Genomic DNA, 19,738 nt, shown 5'->3' with positions numbered 1-19,738 from the left:
CTAATTTCCCAGAATCGTGTCCTTGCGAGCGAAAGGAATGATGTTTTTTCTTTTTATTCTTCTCTTTTTACTACGTTTAGAGATTCTTTCCGAGTCTTGTACATACCCTGGGCTGTCGTGCATCTGTACTCTACAGTTGGACCAGAAGAGCAAGTGATTCTGTTGTATGCTTCGGTGTCTTTGCTGAACACATTGTTCCGTGCACGCCCTTGAAACATAACACCCTTTGCCCCACTTGTAGCGTTGTAACTCAAAGTCATTGGGGGTCCTGCCGGGTGACTGGGGCTATTCTTCAGAGGTACCGAGTCTTTGGCTAGTATGTTGGCGCCGGTTCCTTAATTCACCATTAGATTATCGATTATCGTTGTCTGGATTTTGAACGAATATCATAGCGTCATAAATATTATCCGCTTTAACTCGCATGCTTGGCGATTAACGCCATGATTTGGCCCAGCCCATTTTGTAGGTCGTGGTCTGTTTCGGGGGCGGTAGGAAGAGGTTTGGGGTGTAGGAGCATAGTGCTTTCATCCCATGTCCATCCACGGGTTGTGAACTTCTGGATTATTGCCGGATCTCCCTTCTCCGCCGAGTCCGGGTCAAGGCCGAGGTAGCTAGCAGCCGCAGCCGGTCGAATCGCCTCGTAGGCCCCGCTGACCTCTTTGAGCGTTTTTTCTTGGAAGTGAGCTAGAACGAAGGTCAGATAGGCGTTACTTGCAAGTAGCAAGGCTTACTGACTCTCAAAGCTGTTTACCACGGGTTTTAGTGGCTCTGGCCACGGTAGCTGTCGGAGAATCCTGTAGACCTGCTCATAATCCCGCTGCCAGACGGCACGTAGTAGAACCAAGCAGTTCTGTAGGGAAGGATCGTTCTGGGATAGGTTCGGGGGCATTCGTTGCGTCATGGCGCGCGCTTCGTATCTATGCCCCAGAATAACGAGGGGATGTCAGTCATCCTGCCGCGATGTACGTATGTATCGAGAGGTGTATGGCATGACGGGTTGACAGAACGTACGTTTGATCCGTTAGAAGATGTGCAAAGAAGAATGTCGAGTAGAAGAAAGATAGGAGGTCTGAGTTATTCCCCTGCTTCGAGGAGGCGAGTAATAGAGCATCGCCTTCATACTGGGCGAGGGTCTCGTAGAGGTCGGAGGGGGAGCGAGCAGAGGTGAAGATGGTTGAGATGCGTTCGGTCGACAGGGGGGTATTCATGGTGTAAGACATTAGACGGATAGACTTGTCGGTCGAAACGAAAGCCAGAGGGGGAGTCGAAGATGAAGCCGCAGCTGTGATGCGGGGGAGAGTCGGAGGTTTCCCCAAAAACAGTACCGTCATAGTGGTAATTACGGTACCTGGCGCCAAGCCGAAAGAGACCACCTTGCGCAGCTCCTCCATCGACCTCATCGATCTCAGTTTCACCTCCCTCCTCGCAGGCTTAACGACTCGACGGGAGCCATCTACTACCGTCCTTCTCCCCAATTGAATCTTTTGTTCTTTTGGACCCCTGGCCATCATGGCCGAAGCGCCCGTCGATGTCCTCCTAAAGGGCAATTCCGGCAGGAACACCCGCGGTCTGCTGCGGATTATCATCCTGGCTACTATCGCCGCTGCCGCCGTGTCCAGTCGATTGTTCAGTGTTATCCGTATGTGCTCATGTGTCATCCGTTTATGATGGTTGTTCCCGGTGTTATCGAAACTCATGTCACTGGTGATCCATCAATTGACCTCAATGCTAACTCCTGCCCACTAGGATTCGAAAGTATCATCCACGAATGTATGTTTCATGTCAACCAATCGACCCGTCCCTGATATGTGTGCTGGACTCTCGCCTGAACATACCCGGAATACCATCATTGCGTCTCGATATTCCGCGTTAACTTATCTCAACCTTCGCAGTCGACCCTTGGTTCAACTTCCGAGCCACGAAATACCTGGTTCAACATGGCTTCCATAGCTTCTGGGATTGGTTCGATGACCGTACGTGGCCCTTGGGCGTACAAATTAATTCCCTGCTTGCACAACAAGCCGTCGCGGGCTGGCCTGGCTGCTGATCTAGGAATTCTTACTGATCGATGATATCTGCATAGGAACATGGCATCCTCTGGGACGTGTCACTGGTGGCACGCTATACCCCGGTCTCATGGTGACCAGTGGTGTCATTTACCACGTCCTGCGATTCCTGACCATTCCCGTCGACATTCGCAATATCTGTGTTCTGCTGGCTCCTGCCTTCTCCGGTCTTACGGCGTACGCAATGTATTTGCTGACTTGTGAGATGTCTACGTCTCCTTCTGCGGGACTTCTTGCCGCTGCCTTCATGGGTATTGTCCCCGGATACATCTCCCGATCGGTCGCAGGCAGCTACGATAACGAAGCCATTGCGATCTTCCTTCTTGTCTTTACCTTTTTCCTGTGGATCAAGGCTCTCAAGAATGGTTCGATCATGTGGGGCGCATTGGCTGCTCTCTTTTACGGCTACATGGTTTCGGCTTGGGGTGGATATGTCTTCATCACCAACCTGATCCCGTTGCATGTCTTTGTCCTTCTCTGCATGGGAAGATACAGCTCCCGGATATATATCAGTTACACCACGTGGTACGCCCTGGGTACTCTGGCCAGCATGCAAATTCCCTTTGTCGGATTCCTGCCTATTCGGAACAGTGACCACATGGCGGCTTTGGGTAAGTCGGTCCTCGATGAGTTATTGGGAGCCATGCTGATTTTGGGCCAGGTGTCTTTGGCTTGCTCCAGCTTGTGGCATTCGCCGACTTTGTCCGCGGCTTTATTCCTGGCAAGCAGTTCCAGCGACTCCTTACCGCCATGATCATCATCGTCTTTGGTCTTGCTTTTGCGGGGCTTGTCGTGCTCACCGTGTCTGGGGTCATCGCCCCATGGAGTGGTCGGTTCTATTCTTTGTGGGATACCGGCTATGCAAAGATTCACATCCCCATCATTGCGTCGGTGTCGGAGCACCAGCCTACCGCCTGGCCGGCATTCTTCTTTGATCTCAACTTCTTGATCTGGCTGTTCCCTGCCGGCGTCTACATGTGTTTCCGCGAACTCAGAGACGAGCATGTATTCGTCATTATCTACTCCGTGCTTGCCAGTTACTTCGCCGGTGTCATGGTCCGACTCATGTTGACCCTGACTCCCATCGTGTGTGTTGCCGCTGCGCTGGTGCTCTCCTCTATCCTGGACACTTACGTGTTTGCGCCCGCCGGACCCAACCCTCGGGCGAAGGCCAGTGAGGAAGCCTCTTCGGATGGTCTCCGCTCTGCAAGGACCCCAACCGTCGGAATCGCCTCGTATCTCTCCAAGGGTATTGTTACGTCCTCGGTCGTCGTCTATCTGCTTCTGTTTGTGGCCCACTGTACCTGGGTTACCTCTAACGCCTACTCCTCGCCCTCTGTCGTTCTGGCGAGCCGAATGCCCGATGGTAGCCAGTTTATCATCGATGATTACCGTGAGGCGTACTATTGGCTTCGCCAGAACACCCCCCAGGACGCCAAGATCATGTCCTGGTGGGATTACGGATACCAGATCGGTGGCATGGCTGACCGCCCGACTCTCGTGGACAACAACACATGGAACAATACCCACATTGCCACTGTCGGCAAGGCCATGAGCTCGCGCGAAGAGGTCAGCTATCCCATTCTCCGCCAGCACGACGTTGATTACGTCCTGGTGGTCTTTGGCGGACTGCTCGGCTACTCCGGCGACGACATCAACAAGTTCCTGTGGATGGTCCGTATCGCCGAGGGCATCTGGCCCGACGAGGTCAAGGAACGAGACTTCTTCACCGCGCGAGGTGAATACCGCGTGGACGACGAGGCAACCCCCACCATGCGCAACAGCTTGATGTAAGAATTCCCCGTTACTAACTGACAAATGATATCTGGTGCGCGTGCTCACGATAATTGTAGGTACAAAATGTCTTACCACAACTTCAACTCTCTGTTCCAGCACGGCCAGGCCGTGGACCGTGTCCGCGGCTCCCGTCTCCCCGCCGAAGGACCCCAACTGTCGACGCTCGAAGAAGCGTTCACTAGCGAGAACTGGATCATCCGTCTCTACAAGGTCAAGGATCTGGATAACCTGGGTCGTGATCATGGTAGCGCCATGGCTTTTGACCGGGGTCAGAAGCGCAAGCGGGCGACCAAGAAGAGAGGCCCTCGCGTCTTGCGAACTGAATGAAGAGCGGGATCTGTGATTCCCTTCCAGCTTGATGGGGCTTCCCGAAAATAAAGAAGCCCCTCCAGTTTATTCAGCACGCTGTATCTTATCCTACCATCAATTCCATGTTTCTTGTATTTGTGACCATCGATTTAGACGGTTGTGTAGCTTTTGGTCCCCACGCAATCTTGTGGGAATGCAACCCATTGAACAAATCCAAAGATAGCTACGTAGACATTTGCCAATGCTTCGCGCGATTAGAGCAGGGTGGTGGTATCTTCGCTTATTCAAAAGGAGTTAATATACAGACGATGCCCGGACAAACAACATAGGCGGAGACGAGTTCCATGAACAAGCAGCATGACGGCAACTCGCCGTATGCGCTCCCAACTGCGCACTTCCTTGAAGCAGTCGCGCTCCGGGAATAGCGTACCTGGTTTCCTGACTGCGATAACCTGGGAGTGGAGATTGCCAATAGCCCGCTCCATGCCACGCAGAAGCGCAAACCGAAAGATGAATTCAAGGTCCTCCATTATATTCCATATTCATGTGACACTGTAGTCGAGATAGCATTTTGACAAGATCTCCGTTGCAATTGTCTAGAGTGGATAACCGGGTGATGGCGGCATGTTTATTGCTTCTTGGCGGGGGGTTCGGGGACTTTCACGTCGGAGAACTCATCCTGACCGACGGCGCTAATCGTGTAGGCATCTTTCGGACCCTATCGTTAGCAGCGGTTCAACGATCTCCAGAGATCATGAAGGGTAGAAGGCCGGATTGGATTGTAAACGTACAGACTCCAATGGTGAAAGCGACGAGGGCAACTCCGGTGGCGGCGTTCTTGAAGAGATAAGGACGACGGGCCCGCAGAAGAGCGGCACCGGGGTTAGAGTCCCGGTTGTAGTAGGTAGAGTTGAAGCTGAAGAAGTCCAAATGACATGGTTAATTGATGCTGATCCGGCCATACATGCGGGATAGAAAGAGAGCACAAGAGGGGCATCAGAGGGTCGAGCAACTCAATCAGTCACTCATCAATTTGAACGTACATTCCACTAGCCATTGTGAAGTCGAGGTTAGTGATTCACCTTATTCGAGGGTGAGGAGGGAGCGAAGACGAGGACAAGGACGAGAACGAGGACGAAGGCGAAAGGCGAAAGGAATCCATCGGGCAAGATGGATACGGTACGATACGGACGGTACGGTAATCCGCCGGGACTCGGGCAAACTGCGGCTCCGGGGGGTCTCGTCTTCCGTCGTCCATCATCGCCCGTTCGTTCATTCATACTTTCATTCATTCATCCGTTCCATAAACACCGTAGTCTTGTCTCTTCATCCTTCTCTCTTTGTTGCTCGCTTATCTTCCGGGGCCTTTTCAGGTCCCCCATCTACCCCCCTTCTTCGTTCTCTCTCGTCTTTATTCCTTGTCGCTTCCTCGGACCTCTCTTGACCTGTGTATATGACCGGTGCTTTGTCGCACCCTCTTAGACGCCGGCCTCGTTTGCCTTGCTTGTGAACACTAAGTCCTTATCAGCCGTAGTCGACCTTTGGCCAGATACACTCCGCCCTCAGTTGACTCTTTGCGCCTCCCCAATCCTGCGATCTCCGATTCCATTCCACCTTTCCGCGTCGACGAACGGGGTCTTGCCATGGCCCAGGCCGAAAATCACCTGGTCGACCAGATTGCCCAGCTCAATGCCGCCCGCAATCTGGTCCTCGGGGATGCCGCCTTCTATCCTCAGATCGTGAACGGTATCCTTCCGATCATCGGTGCGCGTGCGCGGTTGGAGTTGCGACGATGGGGGGCCGAGTTCTTAGCGGAAACGTTCGCCAGTCCGGCGCTGGCTACGGATCAGAAGGAACTGTTGGCCGCAGATGTGCTACAATCGTTGCGGGAAACATTGCTGCTGCCGGAAGAGGATCAATTGGCGTTGACACATATAGTGCAGACCGCTGCCAGCTTGTATCCGCTGGTGTTTAGGCATATGTAGGTCAAACCAGTGCTTGTGCTTCTGTTCGCTCCGGGGAGCTTTCGTAGATGTCTACCGTCAGACGCAGGCGATGGCTTCTGGGCGATGTACCCGTTGGAATGGGCCCTGCAGCTGCTAACGCATGATCTATCACAGCATTAATCATCCAGAGGACCGAGAAGCCTGGGAGAACATGACCGCGATCAAGCAGGACATCCTGCGCAGATGGGACACATTCCCTTACCCGGTGAAACTTTGCTGCATAAAGTTCGTGCAGCGCGTTGTTCAAGTGCAGACCCACGGCTCAATATCGGACCCAAGGGTACGTACAAAGGATGCTCTGGACCCGTGTAGAAAAGATATTGACATAGACGCTCCCTAGCGACCGGACCAAAACGAAACATCCCTAGCCATCGTTCCTAGGAATCATGCGATCCTGTCTCTGCCCAATCTGGAGGCCGAGGCCTCTGGTTTGCTGGACCGTCTTTTGGCCGTGTTTCAGGAGGAGTCGAGGTAACACTGGCGCTTCTGTTGGATAGAATGGGAATGCGGTGCTAACAGTTTTTGTCTAGTGACCCCCTCCTGGTGAATGCGACCCTGAATAGTCTTTCGGTTCTCGTTCGAACGCGACAGTCCGTGGGCAACAAGATCATCAACGCCGTCCTCAATTTCTTCCCCTCGAAGCAAGTCCGCTCTCCGATAACTCCCACGGTCCGGGTCGGCGTGAAGTCGATGGAACGAACCGCCAGAGCATTGATGATTAATATATTAAAAAGGTGAGGGAGAATGACGGTTCCGAGGTGGCCATGCGATGTTAATCTCCTTTACAGAAACCCCAGTCACCCGCTTGCGGGGAAGATGCAGCACTACATGGATCGATTGATGCAGTCGCGTCTTGAGCCTGTAGACGATACTTCACGAAAGCGCACGTCACCGTCTGAGCCCACGGATGGCCTAGACAATGCCAAACGTGCGAGACTCGATGCTGAAACACCACCCTTGTTGAAGATACCCCCTATGCCCCCCGGCCCAAACAGTTATGCGCAACTCTTTACCCTCACCGAAGATGCCGGGCTATCATCTTTTGATGTCACGCAGCTGCCCGCCGATCTGCTCGTCAAGATTGTCATTCCCCTACTTGGTCGTGTCGACCAATCGTTGTTGAACCAAGCTGTCGATGTAGGTTAAACTTGCAGTAGACGCCGCAGCCTCTTTCATTCTAACGTACTCGCAGGCCGTACGGACGCGATATCAGACGCTTCAGAAACAGCAATCAACGCAGCCTGCTGCGGAAGAAGACGACGACTACGAGCCCGAGTATCAACCGATGGATGTGCCCGAAACGGCACCTGCGCAGCCCGACGCCTCAGCGCCAGAAGCAGACTATGAGCCCGACCTCGTTTCCCTGGGCCCATTTGTCTTGCCCCAACCTCCCCCGTTAAGTGAAGACGAAGCGGCTGAGGTGGGACGCAGTGCGGTAGGGAGGGTCTTTGGTATGCTGGCCTCTAGCGATACAGCACTGAACACCACGAAAGGGAAGACCCAGCAGCAATTAGGGTTTGCAAGACTAGCGGGTAGTACCTTTGACCGAGACGCCTGGGTCACATTGCTCACGCGACTCGCGACAAGGTCGCCTGCTGGTCTGGAGGTGCAAGGCAAGAAGGAGGATGCCTCGAAAAAGAAGCCTACGATATCGGATTCCATTCGGGAAACGTTATACCGGTACATCCTGGAGGATTTCAGGGCCCGGGTCAACGTCGGTATCATGTGGGTGAACGAGGAATGGTACAATGATCGTGTTCAGATGAAGTTCGCCGCCTCTCAGCGGACCGAAGACGACGAGACGTCGGTTCCATTGCACTACGACCACTGGGTTCTACGACTCCTGGATGGTATCCTGCCTTATCTAGATTCGCGAGATACCAAGATCTTCATTCGCTTTCTGAGCGAGATCCCCGAAGTGACCATCCCCATCACACAACGCGTGGCCAGCCTGGCCAAGGATCCCGAGAGAGTCAATCTCTGCGTCCATTCCCTGCAGTTCGTCCCCTCCCTGGCCCTTCTCTGTGTCCACTTGTGTCGGTGACCCACTAACTTTCGAATCAGATACCTAATTCTCTTCCGACCCCCCGCCCGAGAAATGTGCCTTTCGACCCTAGAAGAAGTCTACCAAACCTGTACGTCTCCTAATTCCTGCCTTTGTTTGGAACCATGCATAACTAATCCCCCCAACTCAGACGAGGAATCTCGACCAGCAGCCGGCAAAGTCCTAGCCAAATGGCGTCCGCAGAAGACCGACCAACAACCAGGTCAACAATCCACCCTCACGAGCCGTCCAGTCCCACCGGAAACCAGCAACAGCACAGAGAACACCGCGCAGCAATAATCCAACTCTGCCCTTTCTCAACCCTGCTCCTCCTTTTCCCTGCCGTAACACGCAGCCGCGAATGATGATACCTTTCCAGTGGATGTTTTAAATTCTAATCTAACCTATCTGTCGTTCTCGTATCACGATGAACCAATTGAATCATGTACTTTATCTTCAACAGACTTGGTTGATGAATGATACCAACTTACCTATCCATCATCAATATTCTCATTTTCGTTATCCTGGATTGCTGGCTTGCTCGCTCATTGATTTGCAAGGGATTGATTACCTGAAGGGAAGGAACTACAGGCCTGGAGTTATGTGAACGTGAATGCTTGTATGTATGTGTATTTGGAATAGGACCGGTTCTCCTATTATCATAGCATGATTTCCAGAGGATTCGAAATATCAAGGGACTGATTGATATACGAAGCAAGTTGTAAACAAGCAAAGCCTCCTTTGACTTCGGTAGTGTATGAAATGAACCCCCAAATTCTATTCTAAGCCCTCCTATGCAAACCCATCGAAGAAGAGACAAAGAAAACGGATTAGACAGGATAGAGACATCATGTCAGGTAAATATGTATCATGGTTCGAGAGACAAAAAACAAAAACAAATAAAAGATAAACACCATAGTTGATGGGTAGTTAGTTGTTGAATCAAAAAGAAAACAAAAGAAGAAAGTAGCTCCAATGCATCCCGTTCGCCCATATTCACACATATCTCAAAAGACACACAAAAAGACTAGCTTTATTCATCTCTGTTTCCAGTCATACATGCCAAGCCGTACATACATTAGAAAAAGAAAAGCGCCAAAGGCTTCTACAACACCTGATTGGACCCAATACAGGGAGAAAATGAAGATAACCCATCCCTAAGATAAAAAGGAGCAAAGAAGAAGTGGTAAAGGACGTTCTGTATAGGGGTATTGTTATCGGGCTGCCATCGAATTCGAGCCTGACCCGCCTAGTATTCCTGCTGATTGATGCATGGAATTGACCGGTTTTGATGACAAAGGAGGCGACGAGTTCGGACCCGCTGAATGGAAGAGACCAAGTCGTGCCGGGGGTGGTGAATATGCATTTCGCGAAGCACCTTGAGGCGACCGATGATCGATCGTGCCACTGTATGCAGACGGGTGCGGTTTTCGTACGTCAAGCGGCGAGGAGCTGAGCGATCGGAATCCAGTCCGTCGGTCCGGATCATACTCGGGATTCCCAAATGGCCCGAGTTTTTGGTGCGGCGGTTCCTGCTCTGTGCCGTAGGGGGTATTGTTCGTTGAGGAATTGGCAGCCGACAAGTTCTCTGCAATTGTGGATGCCGATCCATTGGGCGCATTGATGTCCACGACCCGCTTCTGGGCAGCTGGGGTTGTGTACGCTGGGGCCCTGGAGTCCTCGAAAACTCGACTCTGTGGCCGTTGGGGTATTTGCTGGTGCTGGTGCTGGTGCTGTTGATGATGGTGGTGGTGGTGGTGATGAATTGGGTGCTGCGGGTTCGCCCAAGGAGTCTGTTCCAAGAACGCTTCCTCGGCGGTGCGAAATGCATTCGAGGACATGGCCGATATCGTCCCGCGTGGAGGGGCACTTGTCTGAGGGTGGGTGATAGGAATCCTCGTTTCAATAGAAATCTGCGCACATGGTCAGACCCAGTTCGCCAGTCCTAGGGCCGGGGGATAATAAACTTACGCCCATCTTTTCCAAGTCATCATCGAGCTCAGTGGGTCGCGCGGCTGGTAACGAAGGCGCCGCCGGAAAGCCGACGTATTTTGCGACACCGGCCATGACTGAGACCTCTTGGTTGTATGCAGTCTGCTGCGCGATTTGCTGCGAGCGTCGAGTGGGGAAGGGAATGTAATGCTGAGGGCTGACCTCGTCGGTCTTGAATCGATCATGTTGAATGGAGTAGAACTGCTTGCTGATGGAGCTTGAGTGTCTTTCGCGGATATCGCGAGCTCTTTGGAAGTAACTGCTGTGCGATTGGGCCCGCTCTGCTAAGCTCTTATTTAAGAGAGCCTTTATTCGGTACTGGAACAGTGTGTGTTCGTATTTGATTTTAGCATCCCTATATCGCTGAACACACTCAAGCTGTCGCAAGAATTCCGGATGTGTTGGGTTGGGCCCGCTAAGCATCTCCAATTCGCGATTTAGTTTGGAGATCCTTTCGTCATAGATCCTAAAAGAATTGTTAGTGATCCGAGATTCATTCGACAAAACCAAGATCCTATTACTTACTTGTCGCGTAGCGTTGCAAATTCACGTTCCAGAACCGCCAGCGATTCCATAGCAGACATTTTCTTCGCCGCTGTGTAACAACGTCAGCAGACGTGCTTGAGGTAAGGGACAAGCGCCACGACTTACATTCTTCTTCGAGCTTGGCGGCTGCCTCGCCATCGTCTGCTTCTTCACCACGCTCCACATCATCATCTCCAAGGTTGTCATCGCCGCCACCTTCCGCGCCGGTTTCAGCGGCACCGTCAACATCTTCATCAGCATCCCTGGTCTTCCGTGTTTTTCGTTTGCCTTTCTTAGCCTTTTTGCCTTTGGCGGGAGGTGCGGGCAAGTCTGATTCCGGTACGTCATCAGCGGGTGTATCATCCTCGTGAGGTTTCGTAGCTTCTTCCACGGGTTCGGGGGACAAGACAATGTCCTCCGCCGGTGGATCGCTTAACTCGCTCTTCACAGAGCCGCGACGCTTCTGAGGGGGTTCATCTTCTTCGTCAATCTCAGCGCTCACGTCGTCCCCGGATTCGAGCCGTTTCCGTTTCTTATTAAAGCTTTCCGAAAGAGCGGATTCTTCCACGCTTGGGATTTCGTCGGCGGTGTCGGTGACCCGATTGTTTTTCGAGCGAGGCTTGCTGGGAGAATCATCGGCCACCTGGTCGTCATCGTCTTCGACGTCATCGTACGTGGTCGATTGAGCCAATTTGCTGGGACTGGGCCCGTAATTGCTTGCGCTGGCGCTCACAACAATGTTTGTTCTGGAGCGAAGATTGTTGGGAGAATCCTCAATCCGCTCGGTTTCCGCCTCAGAGTCGTTGTCCGGGGCTACTTTCTCGGGCTTGGGAGACTCATAATCTGACGGAATGTTCTCGGAGAGGTCATCAATTTCACTGAGACTACTCGATCTTCCGTCATCATCAATGAGCGAATCATCGAGGTAAGGATTGTGGTCGCCATTGGTAGCGGCAGAGTCGGCCCCAGTTGGCGGACCAACGGAAGTGGCTTCTCTGCTCTCGGCCACCTCCATGAGGATTGAAGAGTGGTGCGCAGGAAATTGGGAGGGTTATAAGGAAAAAAGGTAGAGGAGGAAGGGAGAGTATGAAGGAATAGGCGGGGGGTTGATCGACTTGGGAGGGAAAATCAACGGTTAAGGTGAGAGGGTATGATCGGATCAAAACCTAAGTTAATCAAAGAGCGAGTTAATGACGATCTACCAAACATGAACAAAGGCATTCGAAAGGGGTTGGGGCGGAATGGGGTGAGTGAAGGAGAGCCATATGGGAAAGTTCGAATGGGAGAAAAAAAAAATCAACATTCAATGCAGGGGAAAAAACGACGACCGGCGTTGAGCATGGCGAGGCGCGAGAAGCAGCAGAAGGCGGTGCGGAGATTTGATCACACCCCAGACTCAATCAATCGTTCACGGGTTATCGCTCCCGGCTTGGGCGCTGCGAACTGCGCCGGCCCAACTCTCGCTCGCTCGCCGATGTCTTCATGACTCAGGTGGCACGGGATAATCGCGTATAGATCGGATGGATCCATACTCTATCTTGAAGACCGGAAAAGACGTACCATTCAACAATGCGCCAACCACAGAAAAACTAGCGATGAATACAGCGACCAGGACTGGTTGTGGTAGCCACCGCGGTCGCAGAGACGACGCTCAAAATCGATCGGGAGCGTATAATTAGGCCAGACAGCCCTCGTAGTATCACAGTATCAGCTGACCTCCTCTGGTATAACTATACCGACAAGCCCTATCGTGGGAGGATCGAGGGAGGAGCGACGAGGGAGGTGGAGGAGGTGGACTTCACGAAGCGGGTAATACGACGAAAGCACTGCGGGAGACGGGCGGCATGGGCGTGAAAGGTGTTGACGTCAGGAGGGATAGGAAATTAACAAGCGACGTTGAGCAGGTCGTGCTCAGAGGGAGTCTCGACGATGAGAAAGACGAGGAACAAGCATGCGGGCTTCAGCGCAGCCAGTTGCAGAGGGGAAGGAGAGGGAGGAAGAGCCAAAGCCGAGAGCGAGCGAGCGAGCGAGCGAGAGAGGAAGAGAGAGACTGCCCGAGCGTCACGCGGTATTCCGCCCGTATCAGTTCTGCCGGCTTTATTCCCACCGCCTGGGCACCTGGGGACTCGGTCCTGCTGCTCGGTTCGCGCTCTCCTCAGCCTTTAGGGGGCACATTCACGTCGCGATAATTAAAAAATATGAATATCACAATCCATAGTCCATGCGACTGTAAATCCCTGTGGATTTGAGCTCTTTTGGCGGAGACACAATGTGAGGGCCTCGTGACATGTCAAATGGCATCCGTCGCATTTTCCACGTGACCGCCCTCAGCTCCCGTCGCCAAGATCCAAAAAAAGAAAAAAACGAAAAAAAAAGTACAACCAGGACGAAGAGAAAAGGTAACGTCTCCCCCCTTCGCATTCCCTCTTTGATTGTCTTTTTCCTGGATAGCAAGTCCTGACGGCATAGAAAGCTTCTTCCATATCATCATACACAATGGGCAAGAAATCCAAGTCCCAGTCGGAGAAAACTCCGCAAACCAGCAAGCCGGAGGCCTCTTTTCCTCTCCTGGGCGGAAATGCCTCCGTTGATCCCACTTTGGCCTCGCTGTTCGAAAAGAGTGTACGTTCAAGTCTGCTCCTTATCTGTCGCTCTCATTGACTAATCTTGCGATTGCTTTAGGCGGGTCCAGTGAAAGTCCCCGAGGTTGTTGCAACCCAGGCTGTCGACGATGAAAGCGCAGAAAACGAGGAAGCGTCGGGCTTGGAGCCAGACTCGGCCGACGACGACAAAATCATGCAGGAAGCCTCCGAGCCCGCCGATGAAGCCGCGAAGGAAGCATCCGAAGCTCCCAACCGGAAGCGCAAGAGGACAAACGGAGAAGATCTCGAAGAGACATACATGCGTCGCTTAGTGAAGGAAGAAGAAAAGGAAGAGAAAAAGCGTCGCTCGGAGAAGGCCAAGCGACAGAAGGTTGATGAAGAGGCAGAGGAAGAAAACGACGAGGATGAATCGTCTTCGGAGCAATCCGAAGAAGAAGCAGAGAGCTCCGACGAGGACGGGGCCAAAATTGCACTTCCCAAGCATGAAAGCCAAACCGGGGATGCTGGCTCTCAGGAGATCGAGAAGTCCAATCGGACGGTCTTTTTAGGCAATGTCTCGAACCAGGCCATCAAGTCTAAGTCCGCCAAGAAGACCCTTTTGAAACAGGTCGGATCATTCCTCTCGTCGCTTCCTGAATCTACGGGTCCCCATAAGGTCGAATCGATCCGATTCCGCTCCACGGCCTTTGCGAGTGGCGGACATATCCCCAAGCGGGCCTCATACACCAGACAGGAACTCTTGGATGACACCACGCCCAGCACCAACGCCTACGTTGTCTACAGCACCCTACAGGCTGCGCGCAAGGCACCCGCAGCCCTGAACGGCACCGTGGTTCTCGACCGACATCTGCGTGTCGACAGCGTTGCCCATCCCTCGCAGACCGATCATAAACGGTGCGTGTTCGTCGGTAACCTCGATTTCGTCGACCACGAAAACAACCCCGATGACGAGGAGAAAAAGAAGAAGAGAAAGGCACCGGCAGATGTCGAGGAGGGCCTGTGGCGGACGTTCAACGCCCATACGACCGGTTCCAAGGAGAAGGATGCCAGAGGCAACGTCGAGTCCGTTCGGGTGATTCGTGACCGTGCCACCCGCGTGGGCAAAGGCTTCGCCTATGTCCAATTTTACGACGGGAACTGCGTGGAGGAGGCTCTTCTCCTAGATGGAAAGCAATTCCCGCCCATGCTCCCTCGGAAACTCCGAGTATCGCGAGCCAAGAAGATGGGGAAGAAACGCGACGACAACAGCGCCCAATCCGGTAAGCTTCGGGATTCCGATAAGACGCTTCAGGGCCGTGCTGGCCGGCTGTTCGGCAAGGCCGGCGCCGCCAAGGTGAAGGAAAATGCAACGAAATCGATTTCGCAGAACTCGTTAGTGTTCGAAGGTCACCGCGCGACTGACGACGGCTCGTCGCGCATTCGGGTCAAGACCAAGAGCCGTGGCTCTAAAGGCAAGCCGAAGAACCGCAGCAGCCAGCGGGCAGCGGCCTACAAAGCGGCCGGAGGGAGAAAGGGCAAAATCGAGGGCAAGCGGGATTAATGTAGCTAATTTTGTTTTCTGTATGTATTTTTCAGTCAAAAGTATTGAGCGCCTAGGACACCAACAAGACCTACAGACTAGAAGATTCAGCGCGTAAATGATCAATCGTATCTGCTCTCCTAAAGTGACGCCTTGGTACTTTCGAAGGACGATCTAGAGAATGACGTCATTAGTGTAACGCGCAGAGGGGCCAAACAATGAATGGAAATGGTGACATTGAACGTAACCATTATCGCCTCCTTACCCAGGGCATATCATCTAGACCAACTGGCCGTTTCGTGATCTCTCCACACTTCTAAGCCGATAGGCAACCATCTCAGCAAGCGTTCTTCAGCCACCATTGATTCCCACCCGCGTGGCGGGCGGAAACCTTCAAATAGCCTCGATCTCTCAACCCCACTCATCCTTACATTCTATGACTCTACACTGTACACAGTTACCCACACCTTATTCTTCGTATCCAGTGAATCTGTCAAACAAATAGCAGGTCCACGAGGTCGTGATTCTCGAGTCAGCACATTCATCGCGCCGGCAGGGTCTTGGTAACGCTTCATAACACAAACGTGGCCCAAAGCTCTGGTGGCATAGTTTGAACGTCGTCCATCGCAAGTAGATGATGCTCCCTGTAGTATCATCGGCTATGAATCGGTTTCGCGCCCCCAGGAGGACACCTCCCGAAGATCCTCCGTCCGATGCTGAGCCACATACCACCGAGCCGGAGACTGAAGAGCCGTATTATCCCGACCTCTACGATGTACTCAAAACTCGACATATCCTGCGATGGAAGATTGTTCCCGAAGGATTGCCTCTGGAGATCGTGGATCTGATTGTGGATGCGGCTGAGTATTGGGCTTCGGTGGAATCAAAGATGCAAGGGCAGCGTATCATCCGGCAAGACGGGGATCAGGTACTTGTGCGAACGAGTCCGTTATGCTATAATGAGAAGGTAGGCGAACCTCCCGCTAGACCCAGGCCAACTTCGCTCTCCCCCGCCGTTTCACAGAGTGTACAGTCGAGTGGAGTCTATCTTCCTTTCCGCGTATGCTATATCTAACATCGGTTCAGACGCTGGGTAGCCCGTCACCAAAACTGCTGCCGCATCGAACGATCCACCCATGTCGGAAGATTGTCTTTTCCATCGCCTCTCACGATCAGGGCTGGGGTGGTCGTCGTCGACAAGATCGCAGTCCGTTCGAGGGGTCCAATACCTGGTTTGACTTTGAAGTGGTTCACTCTGCGCACCAGGGCACCCCGGCAGAAACCTCGACGCTTCCAGAAGTAGGGGAGAATGGGATTCGACTGAGGGCCGGTCATCCTCTCCTCAACCCCAGTAGACAGAAGCTACAATCGAATCGGACATACGACAGGCAAACCCATCACTATACCATCACCTGGCACCATCTCGACCGTGTCCCAGCAGATTCGGAGGAGGCCGAGGAGATCGAGCGTGCTCAGGGTCGGGGCCGAGCCACGCTGGATGGCAACCAGATCCGCACTCTGGGACTAGGCGATGCGATTTCCATCTGGGGACGCGCTCGATATGGGGGATGGTCGAACCATGTGGAAGAAGTGGCGGTGCGAGTGTTCTGGGCGGTATGAAGGGCGGGATGTCAGTACGTAGTACAGACACCTAAGACAGAGAACAGTGGAAGCCAGACAGAGGTAGACAGCAGAGCATAAAGAAGACATGCAGTATGACAAGGACCTCCACAGGAGTAAAGATTAGGGCAGCGACAGGATTACCGCATCGGGAAGGGCCGTAGCGGCCTGGAGGTTCAGGCGCTCGAAATCACGCAATTTCGCCAAGACCGCCCGATCGCCGAATATAAGGATTAAGAGGCCCGTCGTCTTCGATGCCATCAGCTTCTCTGCTTTTTGCTCACGAACAAAGACAATACTATGTGATCCTCGACGGCTGACGGAGCACATCCGTCGTTTGATCCAGCATCTACTCTATCCGTCCCCATCCCCTTCATCCCCTCAGCATGTTGGTGTTCGTTCCTCGTCATGCCCCCAAGAGCGGCCAGAAGCAGCCCAAATGATCCCCGACGGAAAGCGCACGAGGGATTTTCCCAGGCCTCTGCGAGTGGGGCAGCATGCGTCGGTTGCGCAACAGTCGGTCTAGCAACGATGGACGAGACCTGGATGGCTATCGCCTGACCTGGAAGAAAGGGCGGTTTATCCTGCGCTCTCGCCCTTTCTCTCGCCCGAGTGCGCGCACGGCTTGCCCGACTTGCCCGCACGACTTGCCCGCACGACGGTCATTCGCTCCGTTCCATCCGCCTGGTCGACTTCTCGTTCTGCCCCTCCCGTCCAGGCGAGCACAATGACGCTCATTAGCCTGTTTCGCCGAGAATTACGCCGTGCTTTTGCTGCAACGCCCCTGTGTGCATCTCTTGGCTACCATTCAAATCCCCAGCGATGTCCGCCCCCGTCAGCGGTGTTTTCACCGCTTCAGCTCGGCGCTCTACATTCTTGTGGCCATCATCATCTCTCGCCGTTTCGTTTCTCCATCATCCAGCCCGTTCTACGCGCCAGATCGCATCGAAAACCATGAATTCACCTCAGAATTGTGCGGCGGTTGTTGTGGGAGCCGGCCCCGCTGGCTTGGCTGTCATGGGAAATCTGCTGGAGAAGCAAATTGGGAAAATTGCCTGGATTGACCCGATCTTTCAAGGGGGGCGAGTCAACCGCAAATATCGAGAAGTTCCTAGGTGTGTTTCCTCGGTCCTGTGACATCGCAGGGCGTCAGAAGAGGAGCGCTTTCGGCTAACATGCGGTGGAACAATTTAGCAACACCAAAGTGTCACTCTTTCAAGCGTATGCCACCGCCGTTCAACCCTTCCGTTCCGTCATCAACAACACCCGCGTTCCCAATCCATTCTCAACGATGGCCAAACTCGACCAGGACAAAACCTGTCATCTGCACCACGCTGCGGATATGGTCAAAGGCCTGTCGGATGGCATTGCCAAGATGGACGAGGTGTTGGCGTGTCGAGGGGTTGTCACTGCCGCCAATTTGGCTGAAAATGTCAGTTCTAACGTACCGAATCTGGGGATTCGGTGACTATCTGTAATCGCCGTGGCTAACCGTTGCACTGTTTGTCTCTTTAGACGTCTTTGTGGACGGTACGAATTATGCGTCGGGACTCTCTCGACGAATTCGAGGTGGTGACCCCAAGACTCGTTCTATGCACAGGATCGTCGCCGTCGCAAGTCCCGATCCCCATTTCTGGACTCGATATCCAAAGACTGGACCTAGATGTAGTTCTGAAGCCCAGTGACCTTGTCACGCAGCTGCCCCACAATCTACCCCAGACCGTCGCGGTGGTCGGGGCTTCTCATAGTGCCATCCTGGCTCTCCTCAACCTGGTAGAATTGGCTCGCACCTCCCACCCCCAGCTACGAGTGAAGTGGTTCACGCGGCATCCTCTTCGGTATGCCGAGTACATGGATGGCTGGATCCTCCGAGACAACACGGGTCTCAAGGGTCTAGCGGCGGACTTTGCTCGCCAGCAATTGGAGGACGAGCGGCTACCCCAGTCGGAGGCGGGTCAGTTCATCACGAAGGTGGACTGCGGGGGAGGCCAAGAAATGGCGCAATACCAGCAGCATCTGCCATCGTGCTCGCACCTCGTCCAGGCCGTCGGGTTCACGCGGGATCCGCTGCCCGAGTTGTCCGTCGACGGAGAGTCTTTGGAGTTGGAGTTTGATTCGGAATCGGGCGGCTTCCAGGACCAGAAGGGACGACAGGTGCCCGGCCTCCACGGCGCGGGTATCGCCTTCCCTGAACGGGTGGTCGACCCATACGGCAATGTTGAGCATGCCGTCGGGTTCTGGAAATTTATGAAGTATCTCAAGCGGGTGAGTCCCCAGTGGACAGCCTCGCAATGAGGTGGTACATGTGGTTAGATGAGATGTTCCTTCCGATGTCTATATAGCATATAATCGTTTTACTTATTTGAAGTTCATTGCCATTGAACATCTATATCCGTAGCACCTTAACCTGTAGGTAATAGGTCTCCAGCTGTCAGTCGCAACGCCCCTCCCCCACCCCCACCTCCTTGCGGGCCAACATCCTCGAATGCTGAGCTGTCGCGTCAGGTCACTCGGGATTTGCCGTCGTGCAACCTGTCTGGCGTCTGCATGCATAATCCATCAGGACTCGGTGAACGGTCAGTTGGATATCGAACTCGCCCCCCCTTTTTGAAGATGACCTCCCCCTCTCCAGGTCGCTAAGCGACTACTACCTCACTAAGCAGACTAAGACGGACGTGAAAGGTTCGACGTCCGAGCCTAGTCCGCATGTGATGGATACAAAGGGAGAGAGAGAGAGAGAGAGATGGGCCCGAGCCCAGGGAAATAGACAGAACTTTACGAAGTAGACAAAGCATATTTTCCGCGGGCATTTTACTTTTTTACCTACCCCTTTTCATATGACACCGTAGATACTACCTTAGATAGTAGGTACAGTAGATAGTGATACCCCAAGAACGGAAGGTGATAAGGGCAAAAAGTCATGACTGCATCAAGTTCAACCAAGGCAGTTGTGCCGATCATCAGCCATCACCCAATGCCCCAGTTCTTGGGAGTTTATCATAATCTTACGGGGTAAGTTAGTTGTTAGTCTCTTAGTCTCTTGGTTCTTACTTCTGCGGTGTTTTTTTCTTCCTCTCCTCTACCCCCTTTAATATGTACGAGGTTACTTACTACCTACCACCTACATCGTATTCTGTACTACCTACACAGTAGAGACAAAGAAAAAAAAAGAAAAAAGGAAAAAAAGAAAAAAAAGAAAAGAATGGTAAGGTAGGCTCGTGCTCACCTACTGGATTCTCTCGAGCAGTGGTCATGAA

General features: G+C 53.0%; 8 protein-coding genes across 8 annotated transcripts; 5 read left to right on the top strand and 3 right to left on the bottom strand.

Annotated features, from left to right (window-relative positions):
• Nucleotides 1-412: 412 nt before the first annotated feature.
• LDX57_011295 (CSN8/PSMD8/EIF3K family protein) lies at nt 413-1,391 on the bottom strand (the record flags this gene model as incomplete). The annotated part of the gene is made up of 3 exons (XM_046093041.1): nt 413-684; nt 736-917; nt 1,012-1,391. 3 exons carry the CDS (start codon nt 1,389-1,391, stop codon nt 413-415), a joined length of 834 nt encoding a protein of 277 aa, XP_045949019.1.
• On the top strand, nt 1,290-5,377 carry STT3 (dolichyl-diphosphooligosaccharide--protein glycosyltransferase subunit STT3). The gene is made up of 6 exons (XM_046093040.1): nt 1,290-1,639; nt 1,747-1,770; nt 1,893-1,973; nt 2,084-2,677; nt 2,728-3,856; nt 3,920-5,377. Exons 1-6 carry the CDS (start codon nt 1,510-1,512, stop codon nt 4,188-4,190), a joined length of 2,229 nt encoding a protein of 742 aa, XP_045949018.1. The 5' UTR covers nt 1,290-1,509; the 3' UTR covers nt 4,191-5,377.
• LDX57_011293 (uncharacterized protein) lies at nt 4,801-5,229 on the bottom strand (the record flags this gene model as incomplete). The annotated part of the gene is made up of 3 exons (XM_046093039.1): nt 4,801-4,880; nt 4,964-5,088; nt 5,216-5,229. 3 exons carry the CDS (start codon nt 5,227-5,229, stop codon nt 4,801-4,803), a joined length of 219 nt encoding a protein of 72 aa, XP_045949017.1.
• A 438-nt stretch (nt 5,378-5,815) lies between the features above and the next one.
• Nucleotides 5,816-8,522, top strand: LDX57_011292 (RNA-processing protein PTA1; the record flags this gene model as incomplete). The annotated part of the gene is made up of 8 exons (XM_046093038.1): nt 5,816-6,153; nt 6,293-6,458; nt 6,519-6,649; nt 6,709-6,912; nt 6,967-7,315; nt 7,371-8,176; nt 8,243-8,313; nt 8,374-8,522. The coding sequence occupies 8 exons, from the start codon at nt 5,816-5,818 to the stop codon at nt 8,520-8,522; spliced, it is 2,214 nt and encodes a 737-aa protein (XP_045949016.1).
• Nucleotides 8,523-9,436: 914 nt separating this feature from the next.
• On the bottom strand, nt 9,437-11,754 carry LDX57_011291 (uncharacterized protein; the record flags this gene model as incomplete). The annotated part of the gene is made up of 4 exons (XM_046093037.1): nt 9,437-10,135; nt 10,194-10,680; nt 10,740-10,809; nt 10,866-11,754. 4 exons carry the CDS (start codon nt 11,752-11,754, stop codon nt 9,437-9,439), a joined length of 2,145 nt encoding a protein of 714 aa, XP_045949015.1.
• A 1,481-nt stretch (nt 11,755-13,235) lies between these two features.
• On the top strand, nt 13,236-14,882 carry nop12 (rRNA-processing protein NOP12; the record flags this gene model as incomplete). Its single annotated transcript, XM_046093036.1, has 2 exons — nt 13,236-13,361; nt 13,422-14,882. 2 exons carry the CDS (start codon nt 13,236-13,238, stop codon nt 14,880-14,882), a joined length of 1,587 nt encoding a protein of 528 aa, XP_045949014.1.
• A 640-nt stretch (nt 14,883-15,522) lies between these two features.
• On the top strand, nt 15,523-16,481 carry LDX57_011289 (uncharacterized protein; the record flags this gene model as incomplete). The annotated part of the gene is made up of 2 exons (XM_046093035.1): nt 15,523-15,828; nt 15,948-16,481. The coding sequence occupies 2 exons, from the start codon at nt 15,523-15,525 to the stop codon at nt 16,479-16,481; spliced, it is 840 nt and encodes a 279-aa protein (XP_045949013.1).
• A 954-nt stretch (nt 16,482-17,435) lies between these two features.
• Nucleotides 17,436-18,776, top strand: AGNR1 (uncharacterized protein; the record flags this gene model as incomplete). The annotated part of the gene is made up of 3 exons (XM_046093034.1): nt 17,436-17,596; nt 17,676-17,913; nt 17,997-18,776. The coding sequence occupies 3 exons, from the start codon at nt 17,436-17,438 to the stop codon at nt 18,774-18,776; spliced, it is 1,179 nt and encodes a 392-aa protein (XP_045949012.1).
• Nucleotides 18,777-19,738: the final 962 nt, after the last annotated feature.

The sequence above is a fragment of the Aspergillus melleus genome (assembly GCF_016097325.1).
Source record: "Aspergillus melleus strain CBS 546.65 chromosome Unknown contig7, whole genome shotgun sequence".
NCBI lineage: Eukaryota > Fungi > Ascomycota > Eurotiomycetes > Eurotiales > Aspergillaceae > Aspergillus > Aspergillus melleus.
The sequence above is the reverse complement of the archived record's forward strand: the minus strand, read 5'-3'. Positions and strand labels throughout refer to the sequence as shown.

Bases quoted from the DNA above. Each gene is read 5' to 3' on its own strand.
- STT3 (XM_046093040.1), top strand. From the start codon at position 1,510: ATGGCCGAAGCGCCCGTCGATGTCCTCCTAAAGGGCAATTCCGGCAGG. The intron at 1,771-1,892 runs GTATGTTTCATG...CAACCTTCGCAG, and splicing joins CGAAAGTATCATCCACGAAT to TCGACCCTTGGTTCAACTTC. The intron at 2,678-2,727 runs GTAAGTCGGTCC...ATTTTGGGCCAG, and splicing joins TGACCACATGGCGGCTTTGG to GTGTCTTTGGCTTGCTCCAG.